The sequence below is a fragment of the Indicator indicator genome, chromosome Z, assembly GCF_027791375.1.
Source record: "Indicator indicator isolate 239-I01 chromosome Z, UM_Iind_1.1, whole genome shotgun sequence".
NCBI lineage: Eukaryota > Metazoa > Chordata > Aves > Piciformes > Indicatoridae > Indicator > Indicator indicator.
The window spans coordinates 76,901,586-76,917,642 of record NC_072053.1 but is presented as its reverse complement, the minus strand read 5'-3'; the positions used below and the strand labels follow the sequence as shown (position 1 = coordinate 76,917,642).

At 45.8% G+C, this 16,057-nt stretch overlaps 1 protein-coding gene across 1 annotated transcript in view; it reads right to left on the bottom strand.

The window, feature by feature from the left end:
• Positions 1 to 11,013, bottom strand: part of SVEP1 (sushi, von Willebrand factor type A, EGF and pentraxin domain containing 1) — a 147,187-nt gene extending 136,174 nt beyond the window's left edge. The window contains exon 1 of the mRNA XM_054397853.1: positions 10,483 to 11,013. Within this exon, the coding sequence (XP_054253828.1) occupies positions 10,483 to 11,013 (531 nt within the window). The remainder of the gene's footprint in view (positions 1 to 10,482) is intronic.
• Between the last annotated feature and the right edge of the window lie 5,044 nt (positions 11,014 to 16,057).

The window sequence follows — 16,057 nt, the reverse complement described above, 5'->3', positions numbered from 1 at the left end:
CGTGGAATGGATCAAAAGGAAAGGATCTTTCATGAATGAAAAGTATACTTCCGATGACTGGTTTGCAAAACTTCAGTAAAATTCATGCCATTGTTAAATTGCACAGGCCATTTGTGCAGTTCCTTGGGTTGTCTCTTAAAAAACTGTAAAGTCTCTCTGCTTCTTAACAGCCCTCAGTGCACACATGCCATTTCCTATTCAAAGCAGATGGGAAAGTCAGAAAATGTCAGCTCATTACTGTATCCATTCAAATATATCTCACACAGCATCACCAACAGGTCCTCTTTACATGTAGAAGCCACAATGCATGCTATGCAGTTACACAAGGCATCAAACAGTACACTCACAATTATCATTTCAGAAAACAGTCACCTGGAAACTAACCAAACCTCATGTACTTTCCACAATTTTCAAGATTTTCATGGAGACCATGATTTAGATTAAATTTAGCATGTCTTAAAAGTTCTTCCTTCTCCTGTCTAAAACCACAAATGTCTTTAATCCTGCTGATCAAACTCACAGTTCTGCAACAAGCAATAAACAAAATGCCATAAAAACCAACTCAAAAATTGAAGAACAAAAACAGAACAGCAACTTCGAGTTCTTTTGTGCACTGATTTGAAATTTCCAGAGCCACTATCTTGCATGAGCAAAGTACTTGGCTAGAAGTCATGCAGAACTACAAGCATAGATGGTAGTGTGAATGCCTTCAAGCCAGGTTTCAGTAAGCCATAAACTTTGCATGAAAATATTGTAAAGCAATCCATCCAAAACCAATTCTTTTTATAGAACATTTTGAATTGCTGCTACTTATCTCTAGTACTAGTATGAACATATTGTTGGAGGATATTCAAAGGCAGAAAAACTGTGGTTTGGGAGGGCATGCAGTCCAAAGTGTTAAAGAGAACTGACAAGCAACTTTTTCAAGCCATGAAAAACAATTCTTTAAAAAAGGAGTGAAGCACAGAATAAACCCTAGTATTTTTTGCCTATTTTTTTTTTAATCAGAGCTATGAAGTATATTGTTTCTACGGATACTGGAGAAGGAAGAATGTGGGAGAACAAGGGAAAGGAAGCAAGTGTTTAATTCAGGGTCTAGAGTCAAGCGATATTATCCATCCCTAGTTTCCTGCATACTCCATGAAAAAGGAAACACTGGAATAAGGGCTTCAGCATACTTAGTTAGATCTACTGAACAGAGATGTTGTTCATGGGGACAACCCTACCACTGGTTTCTACAAGGATACAGACTCCCAGGATGAGGCACTTCTGTGCCTGAAGCCAGGCTGTCTTGCTTCTGTTCCTCACACTGATGAACTTAGTTTGCCTTGAGGAACTGATGAAGCGAAAGTGTACACAGCAATATCCTTCAGTGCTTCTTGTAAGACATGTATGTCAGATTTTTGAGAAACAAATAACCCTTAATTAAAAGGAAGATGATAAATGACTAAATGCCAGACTTCCAAATCACACATTTCTGCTTAGACTGAAATGCGGGACACAATTTTTGGAGAACAAACAGACCAATTTCAACCAAAGAAAATCTTAACTGTGCTTAGCCCCATATATGATACTAAGCAGACCACTTTCTGCCTGTCCCAGCCAAAGAGACAGAGCAAAAATGAAGTACTTAAGAAGTTATTAAGGTAGCTCCATTTCACACCAGCTCTCAGGACAATGAACAATGTGCAGATGCGTATCTTGATTCTGAGTCTGCTGTACTAACTTGTGAGCAAAATCTACTCAAGACTGCAGTATGCAGGACAAGTACTTTTCACAAACACTATACTGATTAAAAGCAGTGATTTAGAGTTGACACTAATGATGGCTGACAGGAACTCCAGTCTCAGTTGTTTCAGTCATTGCTAACTTCTAGCTCTGCAATTTCAAAGGTGACCACAGAGGTAAACCAGGCTGACTTAGTTTTGCTCACTGTAATCTTTAATACAGTCTCCAAGGCCATATCAGAACTGAGAGGCCCACTACTGTCAACTAGTCAGCTTGCTATAACTGACCTAAGCCATCATCAAATATTAACAGTGCAATGACAGGCACAGGCTAGAATCTGCTGCTCTCTGATTGTTAGCTGCTGATTTTGCAGATGTTGTAGGAATAAAACTCCATAAAGACATTCTTGATAAACAGACAATATACATGACTCTAAATCCTCCTCTTCTCAGTGAAAGAGTATTACTTCTTTTCAAATTACAAAAAAAACCCAAAAAAACTCTAGTAAGGAAAATACTTACATGGTAAGAAAAGATCTTTAGTTTTCTTTCTTCAACTATTTTTTTGCTTTAATTTCAAAATGAGATTCTGAATCTGATAATGCGTTGAACTTAAAGGCCAATTACCCTAGAGGGTAACAATGCTGCATCTTGTGCTTTTGTGCTTCTGGCATACCAAAGAAACAAAGCTACCATTACTTATTTAAACAAGCATTAAATAAGCATTAGAACTGTTTACCCTAAATTGATATGTGCTTACATTCTTTTGAGGGCCATTTTTTTCATGTTTGTTAATTGGATGACAACAGAACACTGAATTTGACATACTGGTTGGCCATTTGTCACACTCCCTCAAGATCAGGTTAGATACAAAAGCCAGATTTTAAAGACCAGATATTCAGAAAATGTGTCACCTGGTTCTGTAACTGCTGTGACAGACCTTCCACTTACATATGCTACTGACTTCAGTGGAGTGAAAATGAATTAGAAATGCAAAAAGCACAGCCTTTAAATGAAACAATTATTAAAATAACACAAGGCCACTATTAAAGCCTTCCCCAGCTACTGCTTTGCCAAGTTGTTTAGAACAATTGGTTGGTCTGTTTAAGGCTGGCTGTGGGCTACCTTTGACTTGAGCTCAAGAGCAGTACAATCCCACAACTTCCAAGTTCAGTTTTGAAGATAAATACTTCCCATTTTACTTCCATTGGAAGACAACAGGAAGTTTGTCTATTTAGAAGCAGCTATTGTTATTATTTTGTCAAGAGGCTGCCACATGGAGTAGTTTAAATAACTTTTTTTGGGTTTGTTTTTTTTTGAGCACAGTACTCAGTGCAGCTTCAGGATGTTTAAAATGTCCATCAATTAAGATAGGACATCAGTGCTGGCACATCTGTAACTATGACTGTTGAGTGAAAAGACAGGAACACACCATTCAACTTCCACCACTGTATGATGATCCCTTGTTCCTGTTTCACAGAATCACATAATATATCTGGTTGGAAGAGACCTTCAAGATCATGCAGTCCAACCTTTGACCCAGCATTGAAGGGTCAACACTAAACCATGTTCCTAAGTGCCAGGTCCATATGCTGCTTAAACCCCTTCAGGGATGGTGACGCCCCCACTGCCCTGGGCAGACCATTCCGATGTTTGATAACCCTTTCAATGAAGAAATATTTCCTAATATCCATCCTAACCCTCCCTTGGTGCAGCGGGCATCCATTTCCTCCAGTCATGTCACTTGACACCAAGGAGAAGAGGCTGGCCCCCTCCTGGCTCCAACCTCCATTGAGCTGGTTGTAGAGAGCATTGAGGTCTTCCCTCAGCCTTCTCTGCTCCACAGTGAACCCCAACTTCCTCAGACACTCCTCACAGGACTTGATCTCAAGGCCCTTCACAAGTCTTGTTGCCTCATTGCCTTGTTGCCCTTTCACGACAGCACGGGCAACAAATGCACATTCCTCCCATGAGGTACAATGGTGATCTCTCAAGATCAGAAGCTCCAATCCAGTCAACTACAGCTTGGAAATCCAGCACTTCACACTGCTGGGCTCTTTGGGCTTTAGATGCGTTCCTTTATCACTAGCACGAGCAACACTTGATCAAAAAGGGTTCCTCAGTTCTGCTTCAGCTCTGCCTCACAGTCACAACAGCTCTGGAGCTTTCCATAATGCAATAAGCAATCTGCTTAACATAAACTGCATATACTTGTGCTGTCCCACCAACTAACTATGTGAAAAATTGAAGCCAAAGAGTTTTCAATAAATTAGCTTAGTTTCTTCACCCTTAGACTGTTTACATGTGCTTTAAAAGAAAAACCGCTGAACATGAGAAGTTAATACCTCTAAACAACTACTAGTACAGACACTTTGTTATGCTAAGTATGTTTTATATGCTCAACATCTGTCCTTCCTAAGATGCACAATCTAAACACAGAACAAGAGTCTCAAGCCACAAGCATTAATTTCCTTTGAGGAATGTTTTCTGGATCTTAAACTGAATTCTGAACAACTTCATGCCTTAACTCTTTTCCTATTTCAAAATTAACTACAGTAGATAACAACAACAACAAAAAAAGACATATTCACATTGTAAACAATACATCATTTTATTGCATGGAAGTTAACATCAATTATGTTCTCATTCTTACCCATGTTACTGCTTTCAGCCATCAGGTGAGGACTGCAGCATCTTGTATTTCACTGCCAAGGGACAGTGCTAACATCTTGGGAATCCAAGACATGCACAAAGGTGTTTGCAACACTGTTACATACTCGGCCCTTATGCAGCAGACCTTGTGTTACAGTAAACATGGCCTACAGCTTCTATTGTAACTTGAAGAAGCAGAATACAGGGATTCTGACTCTCAAGGTCTGCATTCAGTACCATATTTCCTGCTATTGTTCTCATTACTCCTGCCTCATATGCTAAAAAGTGAAGTGAAAACCACAGGCTTCTTACAACCTGTAAAGATGAAGAGCTGTAGTCAAATAGAAAGAATAAAAGGTTACAGCAGCTGGAAGGTTAGCCTGGAGGACATCAAACTTTACTAGTGAGCAGGAAGGCATAAGTATTATATCCTACAGATGTTAAAAACTACATTTTGGTGAAAGTAAACTTACACATTGAAAACATTTTAGAATCTCAGTAGACTAGCTCAACAGTGGTAATGTCTAAATAAAAATAGCTCTGAAATGTTACCAAACCTGACTCGGAATCCAAGCCTGTAAAAAGTCCCTTCACTGGGGTTTTTTAACTTTAATAAGCATGATAAACTCAACATCAAATTCCTGCAGTACGAAGGTAGCCTAAGAGGTTTCTGGCACATGTAGTTGCAACAGTTTTCCTTCCCACAATGCAGGGCAAAATATTTTGGTCTTTTTAGGTCTTCCTTTTTTTTTCTTTTTTTTTTTTTCCCTGCTCCCTTTCCCTCAAACCTGCAATTAAGTCCTGCCTCTGGAGTTCTGGAAAAAAGACCTTAGCAGAAAAAACTCTGTGACACCTTGAGCACTGAGAAAAGTAACAAAAAGATGTGACTTATTTTACATCAGCAAATGTATCCAACACAAGCGTGGCATGAGCTATCAAACAGGGTTGCAAAACTGAACACTGATAGCAGTTCAGCTTTACTTGTTAGGGAGCTGTCTCTTACCACTCTCTCTAGCGGACTTCTGTGTACCTCACAGAATTTATCTTTAATCTGCTGCGCAGGAATGTCAAAGTGTGGTCCACATGGCAAAAGAAAGCATGCTTAGTTTTGACAACACAGAAATTCTATAATAAATTTTCAGAGAGGCTGCAAAACTGCTGTGCCAAGGTGAACTCCCTTATTTTTTTCAAAGATGGACATTACATGGATATGCAACACCTTGTCCAACTGAGTAGCTCTGCTTTCAGGATGATGTTACATGAACAGTTCTGGTGCCACAAATTCTGAGACAGCAACTGCTAAGTAAATCTTGCTCCTGTTCACTGATGTTCCCAGGTCAGCCACTGACTGGACTGATGACCTTGTGCTTATCTCTCTGCCTCTGTAGTTTCCGTAGGACTGTCACAGACTGGAATGAATCACATTGAGACCCACCAATGAAGAGTGCTGCAGGACAACTTAAGTGCTGGGATTATTCTAACAATGCACTTTCCTTCATTTTCTGTTACTCCAACACATGAGGAATACTATTTCAGGGAGTCTGTTGTTGCTTTGCAGACACTTTTGGTTTTGTTAAAGCAGCAGAAGAAACCCTACATTAAAGTGCAAGAATAATAAAAACAGTATTATAGGAAAGTGAAAGGAGAAATAACTACAGTTGCGCCAAAAGACTGTTAAAAAAAAAGGACAGCAGTGTAAGAGCCCACTGGTAACAACAATTTTGTTATACTTAACATATTTATCTAGATTTATTCTGAGTATTTTAAACTTACAACAGTTTCTGACAAGTCCCTAGAAAGGAGAGTATTCCCTGAAGCTATAATTTGTCTCACACAAAGAAGACATACTGAACAAAACCACAGTACAGTATTGTTAACCCAGAGCCAGCAAGCAGCCTGAAATTTTAACCTTGTCATTCTGTTGCAGTTCTCCCTACCACCATGTGAATATTTCTCTTCCCACATTCTTAAGAGACCACAGTGTAAAATGACAGTGATGCTGTTGTAGCCACAAGATCCAGCCAGGCTCATAAAACTAGATTGTAGGTTTCTAAAGGGAATTTTTTGTTTATTCCATTTCAAAGGTATGATTAGGTAAGACTCCATATCAGAAAAAAACAGATGGCATTTCTTAAGTTTATGCTTTGTTTATAATGGTTATTTTAAATTTGTATCACTAACTTTTTTCACACAGCACCCCTGGGACGGATTTATATTGACTCTTGACTTCACAGTGGAAGATCTAACATAGGTAAGTGTTTTCCTAAAGCAGGTTTTCCATGCACAACAATGGCCATATCAGAATGCGGTCTTCCTTTCTCCTGCCAAATGTGAAGAAGGGAATGATCTCTGCCAGTTCCATATGCCCAGAAGTGATTCACCTCTTGCAGTTTCATCCATCAAATCCAAATGAGACCACTTAAGATGCTTCAATGAGGCTCAATTACAGGACAAGACCACAAATTAGACATTCAGGTAACAGAAAACTAGACTTCCTTTGGGAATGCTCCTGCACACAGAGTCCAAACGGCAAGGAGCAGCCCAGTCTAGCCTCATGAAAAACCTTTCAGGGTAAACTGGTTGTCCACAAGCCATCTACCAAGAGACTTCTTGATCATGCCCAATATGTGTAGGAGCTGCCTAGACTAAATTTGCATCATAGGACTGTATAATAACACCACAGGTGATTGTGTTCCAGTGTCCAGAAACATTTCCTGGACATACTTCTATATAGTGGCATACTACATACAGGTTTAGGACACCTTTGTCAGTCATCAGCAAATAAAATAGTCACCTGGTGACAGTATGTAGATATTTCTGACTCTTGACAGCTACTGGGCACCCAAGTCCCACTGCCAAGAAACAAGGCAGACGTTTCAGATGCCAGACTTGACTCATATACATATATCACTTCTGAAATCAGGACATTGGCTCATATTCTTTCAAAGACTGAATTTCACACATTTGTTTGCAAGGGCAGCAGAAAACATGGGTGCTGCAGGCACAGACAGCATGGGAAGACAGTGACTACTTGCCCAGACCAGACTATTCCACCTCCCACAGAACACTGCTCCACGTCCCACCACACAGCCCTAGACCCCTTGACACTGAAAATCCTTGCATGCACACAGAACCACACTCCCACACCACATGCTGCACACCGCTTACCAAGCCATCGCACCTCAACACCTCACACACTGCCACATCTCGCCACGCCTCCCCCACCTTGCTGAGAGCTTGCCACAGTGCACTACACAGTACCAACCTGCCCCTCACCGCACACCTTACCTCACGGCGTATCTCGTGGCACCACCACACACCTCACCTAACATATACTGCAGCACCCCTGACCACACACTCCGCCTCACACCCCTCATTCAGCCACTACTTCCCTCCCCACACACCCAGCCACAGGGCTCACCTCACCACACATTTCAATGCACCACTCTGCAGTTCACCACACCCTTCGCTGCACCCCTCACTTCACCACACACCCCACCACACACCCTGCCACACACCCATCACACTCCTCACCTCACCACACACTCCACTACACACCCTGCCACACACCCATCACACTCACCTCACCACACACCCACCACACACCCTGCCACACACCCATCACACTCCTGACCTCACCACACACTCACCACACACCCACCACACACCCATCACACCCCTCACCTCACCACACACCCATCACACTCCTCACCTCACCACACACCCACCACACACCCTGCCACACACCCATCACACTCCTCACCTCACCACACACTCACCACACACCCACCACACACCCATCACACCCCTCACCTCACCACACACCCATCACACACCTCACCTCACCACACACCCACCACACACCCTGCCACACACCCATCACACTCCTCACCACACCTCACAGAGCCACTGTGTCCCTCAGTGCACTACTCGCCTCACCATGCTGCCCACTGCACGTTCTACTGCACACTCCACCACACCTCTCGCCTCACATCTCACCTCCCCACACACCCTGCCTCACCCTTCTCTTGCACCCCTCACCTCACCATGCTCCACATAACACACCCTTCTGCACACTCCACTACACCTCTCACCCCACACCTCACCTCACCACACACCCTACTGCACCTTTCTCTTCCACTGCTGACCTCACCACACACCCTACTGCACCCTTCTCTTCCCCCGCTCACCTCACCACACACCCTACTGCACCCTTCTCTTCCACCACTCACCTCACCACACACCCTACTGCACCTTTCTCTTCCCCCGCTCACCTCACCACACACCCTACTGCACCCTTCTCTTCCACCGCTCACCTCACCACACACCCTACTGCACCTTTCTCTTCCACCACTCACCTCACCACACACCCTATTGCACCTTTCTCTTCCACCACTCACCTCACCACACACCCTACTGCACCTTTCTCTTCCCCCGCTCACCTCACCACACACCCTACTGCACCCTTCTCTTCCCCCGCTCACCTCACCACACACCCTACTGCACCCTTCTCTTCCCCCGCTCACCTCACCACACACCCTACTGCACCCTTCTCTTCCCCCGCTCACCTCACCACACACCCTACTGCACCCTTCTCTTCCCCCGCTCACCTCACCACACACCCTACTGCACCTTTCTCTTCCACCACTCACCTCACCACACACCCTATTGCACCTTTCTCTTCCACCGCTCACCTCACCACACACCCTACTGCACCTTTCTCTTCCACCGCTCACCTCACCACACACCCTACTGCACCTTTCTCTTCCACTGCTGACCTCACCACACACCCTACTGCACCTTTCTCTTCCACCGCTCACCTCACCACACACCCTACTGCACCTTTCTCTTCCACTGCTGACCTCACCACACACCCTACTGCACCTTTCTCTTCCACCACTCACCTCACCACACACCCTACTGCACCTTTCTCTTCCACCGCTCACCTCACCACACACCCTACTGCACCCTTCTCTTCCACCGCTCACCTCACCACACACCCTACTGCACCTTTCTCTTCCCCCGCTCACCTCACCACACACCCTACTGCACCTTTCTCTTCTCCCGTTCACCTCACCACACACCCTACTGCACCTTTCTCTTCTCCCGTTCACCTCACCACACACCCTACTGCACCTTTCTCTTCTCCCGTTCACCTCACCACACACCCTACTGCACCTTTCTCTTCCACTGCTGACCTCACCACACACCCTACTGCACCCTTCTCTTCCCCCGCTCACCTCACCACACACCCTACTGCACCCTTCTCTTCCACCGCTCACCTCACCACACACCCTACTGCACCTTTCTCTTCCACCACTCACCTCACCACACACCCTACTGCACCCTTCTCTTCCACCGCTCACCTCACCACACACCCTACTGCACCTTTCTCTTCCCCCACTCACCTCACCACACACCCTACTGCACCTTTCTCTTCCCCCGCTCACCTCACCACACACCCTACTGCACCTTTCTCTTCTCCCGTTCACCTCACCACACACCCTACTGCACCTTTCTCTTCTCCCGTTCACCTCACCACACACCCTACTGCACCTTTCTCTTCTCCCGTTCACCTCACCACACACCCTACTGCACCCTTCTCTTCCACCACTCACCTCACCACACCCCATACTGCACCTTTCTCTTCCCCCGCTCACCTCACCACACACCCTACTGCACCTTTCTCTTCCACCACTCACCTCACCACACACCCTACTGCACCTTTCTCTTCCCCCGCTCACCTCACCACACACCCTACTGCACCTTTCTCTTCCACCGCTCACCTCACCACACCCCATACTGCACCTTTCTCTTCCCCCGCTCACCTCACCACACCCCATACTGCACCTTTCTCTTCCCCCGCTCATCTCACCACACACCCTACTGCACCTTTCTCTTCTCCCGCTCACCTCACCACACACCTCTCAGCTCACCACAGTCTTCACCACGCCTCTCACTCCACCCTCACCACACATCGTGTAACACGCGCCTCGCCACACCGCTCACCTCACCACACACGACCCCGGCCCACAGCCCTCACCGAGGGCACCTGGAGGCTCCCCCTCCCCAGCCCCACGGCCGCCCGCAGCGCCGCGCTCACCGCCGCCTGCTGGAAGGCGCCCTTGGTGTAGGTGCCGCCGCCGCGGTAGGTGATGGCCGGGATCTCGCGGCCCAGCAGGGCGCACTTGTGCTGCTGCGGCCGCCGCCGCGAGATGTAGTCCACGCGCGGCACCACGTTGCTGCGCGAGGAAAAGGTGACGATGGCGACGCGCGTGGCCGCGGGCACCACCGGGAAGTCGGAGAGCAGCTTCTTGACGAAGCGCAGTTCGCTGAGGAAGTTGGCGGGCCCCACGCTCGACGACTCGTCCACTAGGAAGACCAGCTCCAGCCGCCCGCTGCGTGCCCGCAGCCGCCGCACCTGGCGCTTGAAAGCGCGGCCCAGCTTCTCCACTTTGCTTTCCGTCGTGTCGGGCAGCTGCGGCGGCGGCGGCGCCAGGGCGGGAGAGGCGAAAGTAGGGGCGCGGGAGAGGGCGCCCGGGGGGACGCCCGACCGGCCGTGCGGCGCCGACGGCGACAGCGACAACGACAGCGACAGCCCCCCCCAGCAGCAGAGAGCCACCAGGGGCCACATCGCGGGGCGGCGGGCGCGGGGAGACGCCGGCAGCCGCGGGAGGAGAGCGGCTGGTCGCCCCTTGACGCCCCACCTCCTCTCTCTTCGGAGGGGCGGCCGGCCTGCCTTTCTCCCTCCCTCCCTCCCTGCCTGCCTGTCTGTCTGCCTGCCCGACTGCCTGTCTCCTTCCCCGCCAGTCCCCGCAGGTACCCGCGCCCTTTAATCCCCCCGCGGGCCTCCCCCGCGGCTGAGGCGCTGCCCCTCGCACGCCCCCCTCTCGGCTGCCTCCTTTCCCCCCGGCTTTCGGTAACGAACCCCCGCTCTCTCCCCGCCCCCGCGTCCCGCCCCGATGGGTCCCGCACGGTTGGCGGGGACCGGCCCGGCAGTGGAGGGGGTTTGGGATGCTGGCGATCACTGGAAACGCACCGAGCCGAAGCGGCGCGGTGCCGGGCTCCAGAGAGGGAGAAAAGGCAGTAAAAAAAATAACACCATATGCGAGAAGGTTTTCCGCTTCCCCGCCGCGGGAGCTGGAGCTGCTGCTCGCAGGGACGGAGCGAGGGCTGGCGCTGACACGTGCTGAATGCATCGTGTTTAATTTCGTTCTTTGTTTTGCGGGGAGGATGCGCTTGCGGCTGGGAGGTTTGACAGGGATATGTCCTGGTCCCGCTGCTGGCTCTGTCACAGTCTCCCTTTCTTGTTCAAGGAAACACTTCATCTGCCCGCGGACTCAGTTTTACAACTTTGAAGATGTAGCAAAGCCTTACAGGTGTGCGTCCAACTGCCAGTGGTGGCGAGGTGTCTGGATATGAGGGGTGAGTGTGCTCAGGGGAATGTGCATGAAAGTCAGAAACAGCACCCGTGTACGTACATCTACACGTGTATTTAAATATACATATATGCATGGTTGTATCAACAGCAACAAAAATCTTCCATGCTTGTTGTGAAAAATTCCCTGGAGTGAAGTGCGAGATTGCAAGCCATTGCTTGGAAGGGTTCCCATGCTGTCTTGCTGTCTGTGAATCACTTTGGGAGAGAGGAACACTCACGAAGAGAACTCCTGCCCAAGTTCAGAACCCACTCCCTCAACCAACTCTGTACAGATTTAATTTCCCAGATTATTATGAAGCAATAACTCAGGGATTCATTTTGGCCACTAGTTTAGTATTAGATATTGATTGAGCTAATCAATTCCGTTTCCAGGAGTAACTCAGAAAAATGCCTTTGAGATTAGTCATGTGAACCTGTGTCGAGGTTATCTTACACACAGTTCCACCAGCACTATGTGGCAAAAGTATACCTAAGGAACAGGTTTTGGTGAAGCAGACTACCACATAACTGTAAAAAACTAAACTAAAACAGAGAGGAGTAGTAGCAAATTAATAAAGGAAGAAAAAATGCTAATGAAACCTGTAGGTTGCAGCTCTTTGCCTTTCAATGTTGTTTTTCCTTCCTTTATTAATTTCCTACTCCTCTCTGCTTTATTTTTTTTTGTTGTGCGTGTTTGCTTGTTTGTTTTTTGACATTTCACAGTGCTATGGAATACGCAAGTATATTGGTGCATTTGCAAGTCAAACCTGACATTTACATTTAATTGAATTATTTACTGTTTTCTCACTGGGGTGTCACCTGCTGGAAAATTGATCCAATACTGTCCCTTTGACTTCCCAGCAATACTCAAATTCCACTGCAAATGACAAGCAACTTAAATGACCAAAGATATTATTTCATTAGGGAAATGATACATCTGATACACAGTTCCACAATGTTTTTACAGTAGTCTAAATATTTCACAAAAGTCTGTTTCTCAGATATACTTTTGTCTCTTAGTGCTTGAAGAGAAAACAACAATCTGGACACTTTTACACAGTGGTGTGTGAAGAGTAGTTTTGGTACTGAAGAATGTGTTCATATGACAACAAAACACAAGCTACAATGTCACACTTGGGCTACTCTGCTTTTCTCTTGCAGTAACAGGCAGACTTTTTGTCTTGAATGGGGTAGCAGAAACCAACAAAACATTGATCTGCATCATCGGGTCTTTAGAGAGCTGAAAAGGTGATACCACAATTGCATCTGTGGTCTGAGCCACACCACAAATATACCTTACAATGCTCTTCACATAGAAGATCTATAGATTATAACAGCCTTTGCTCGGACCAGAATGAAACAAATTAATAGCCAGAAATGAGGTGGAAACGGAGGAAGCACCTGGTTTCTACAAGGTACTCCCAACCAAAGTGGATCAATGCAATTACAACATGTTGATGTAACTCCTGAGTGTTCAGGCCATAACAAGTTGTTTTACTTTAGGCTGGTTTCATTTGTTGAAAAGGTAGCTGTCAGTTCCCATGTTTTCCCTGCATTTTTTGTACACTAGGTTTAGATTCATAAAGTCTACAAATTCTAAGACTGAGAAACAGAGGAAAGAATGGTGAATTGGTCACATTTTAGCAAAGAAAGAAGAGTTCATGTCAATGTCCATTTTTTAAGCACATCTCCTTTACTGCCAGTATGGGAGACTGCAATCAGGTATGAGTGAGAGCAGACAGTAGTTAATTTCAGTCTTAACAATCTCACCAGAATTGTGGATGCAAAAAATAACAGGGCAATTATAAATTACACCTTGATACACACATGATTTGTGAAAGTACATATTCTCCTGGGTCACACCAGCCCTGCAGTCATGCTCCACAGAAGCTCTCAATGGTCCAACAGAAAGCTGTATTTATATGTATATATATATATATACAGAGAGAGAGAGAGAGAGGGAGAGAGTGAGCAGAGTGCAGACATCAAGATGTAAATAAATCACTCAGGGAGTTCACAGTAGAAAAGCAGTAAATGGGTAAACAGCTAAACTCTGACTGGATGCAAGACTGAGACCCTTCAAAAAGACTTTGAGAAGAATCAGTGACCTCTAAGTAGTGAATAACTCTCATCATATATTCTCTGTTGTGTATAAACCAGGTAGTTCTTTAAAAACTCTTTGAAGTCATCGACATTCAACCTGATTGTGTGGAGTGGAGTCATTAAATAAAGCATTTACTCTGCTTTAGTGAGACCTCACCTGGAGTAGTGTGTCCAGGTCTGGAGCCCTCCATATAAGAAGCGCACAGATCTGATGGATCAGGTCCAGAGGAGGGCCACAAAAATGCTCAGGGGGTTGGAACACCTCTGCTACAATGACAAGCTGGGAGAGCTGAGGTTGTTCAACCTGGAAAAGAGGAAGCTCTGGGGAAACCTAGTAGCAGCCCTCCAGTACCTGAAGGGGGCCTACAAGAAGGAGGGAGAGAGACTGTTTACAAAGGCCTGTGGTGATAGGACAAGGGGGAATGGATTCAAACTAGAGAAGAGTAGATTTAGATTGGATGTTAGGAACAAGTTCTTTACCATGAGGATAGTGGAACACTGGAATAGGTTGCCCAGTGAGGTGGTTGGGGCCCCATCCCTGAAGATATTCAGAGACTCAACAGGGCTCTAGGCAACCTGATCTAGATGAGGATGCCCCTGCTTACTGCAGAGGGGGTTGGACTAGATGACCTTTGGAGGTCCCTTCCAACCCAGACCATTCTATGTTTCTATGATACTATAAGAAGTTAGCATTAGCAATAAATAATAACCATGATCTAATGATATGGCATCAAGGTGTTGCCAATATAATTTGAAAAAAATACCCTACAGAATAATTTTAGGAATAAACTGAAACTTAAAAAGCTTGGTTTCAGTCTGTGAAATCCTTGGAAAGGTGTTTTATTTATGAGGTTGTGCTTGCAAGAGAAAAAGTCATCTTGCAGATGGTGGAGGAGGTCGTGTGTGTGTGTAAGCAGCAAGCATTCTGTTCACTGTACGTTCATTAAGCTTTTCTGAAAGCTCCATTTCCAGGGAAAATCTCTGTTGTAACAAAATTGCCTTCTTCAAGCCTGCCTGCCAGCTCTTTACAAATCCTTTCCATGTTGATGCGCTTAAGCCCTCTGCTTTTGATGGTCTTTTCCCTGCTGTATTCATGCATAATATTTGTGCTTTGGTTCGTACTGATCTGTAGCAGATGGGAAAGTGGAGAGCAGAAGGAGCTTTTCCCACTTTAAGCATCCTTGAAGGTCAAAATAGCTGCCCTGGGCTTTACTACTTGAACAGAAAATGCAGGTTTCGTGTGGCTTTTGATGATAATATGCGCAAGAAGGTGGTTCTGGACTGTGAATTTGTTCCATTACAAAACAGCAGGTAAGAAAAAAACATGTGAATAAACTGCCTTCATCATGTGACAGTAGAGGGCTGACTGGTCCTGAAAAGGAAAGCTTAAGAGCCGCACTTCAACTGCTTTTACAATCAAATTCCTGTATCTCTTTAATTGTCTTATTAAAATCCACAGACTTCATGAATTCCTGTAATTCTTTACTGTCTCCCCGCAAGATCAGATGGTCATTTAACACCACACTGCTTACTAAACAAAAGGGAAATCTTTACCCCCAGTTAGAAACCCTTCTGCAAACAAACAGTCTCAGGATTGCTGTCCTTTAGCCAAATAGCTTTTTGGTTGAATTACTCAATGAAACATGGCCAAGCATCTTTCCAAATATGGAGAAGAAAAGCATTATATTCCTTCCCCCTTCTTGTTCCCTCAAATGCAGCTGGACAGAATGCATCCCTGTACTCAAGCCACACAGTATTTCTGCCTGCGGAGACAATGCCACAGGATCATATATCCTACAATTTTTGGAGGAATGCAGGTCATTTTTGTTTTTACAGGAAAGATGTTCTGTTAGTGACTTTGTGCCACAGTGGGCACATAGCCACATCTAAAACATGAAGTCTTCTTCAGGAATCTTGCAGCATGCTGAATTTTATCTAAACTGGAGATAAAATGACAGCTAAAGAACAGAAATCAGAACCTGGTATTGCTTAAGCTTTTTCTAAGCCTTGCTTTGTGCCTTCTAGAGAAACCTCACACAATACAGAGCCAGTTCAGCCATTGGCAGGGCACAGGATTACTCTCTGATGTCCACTTCCCTTTGCAGATGTCAGCCAGTATTTTGTCCAGGGGTATTAAGACTCTGTATTATGACCA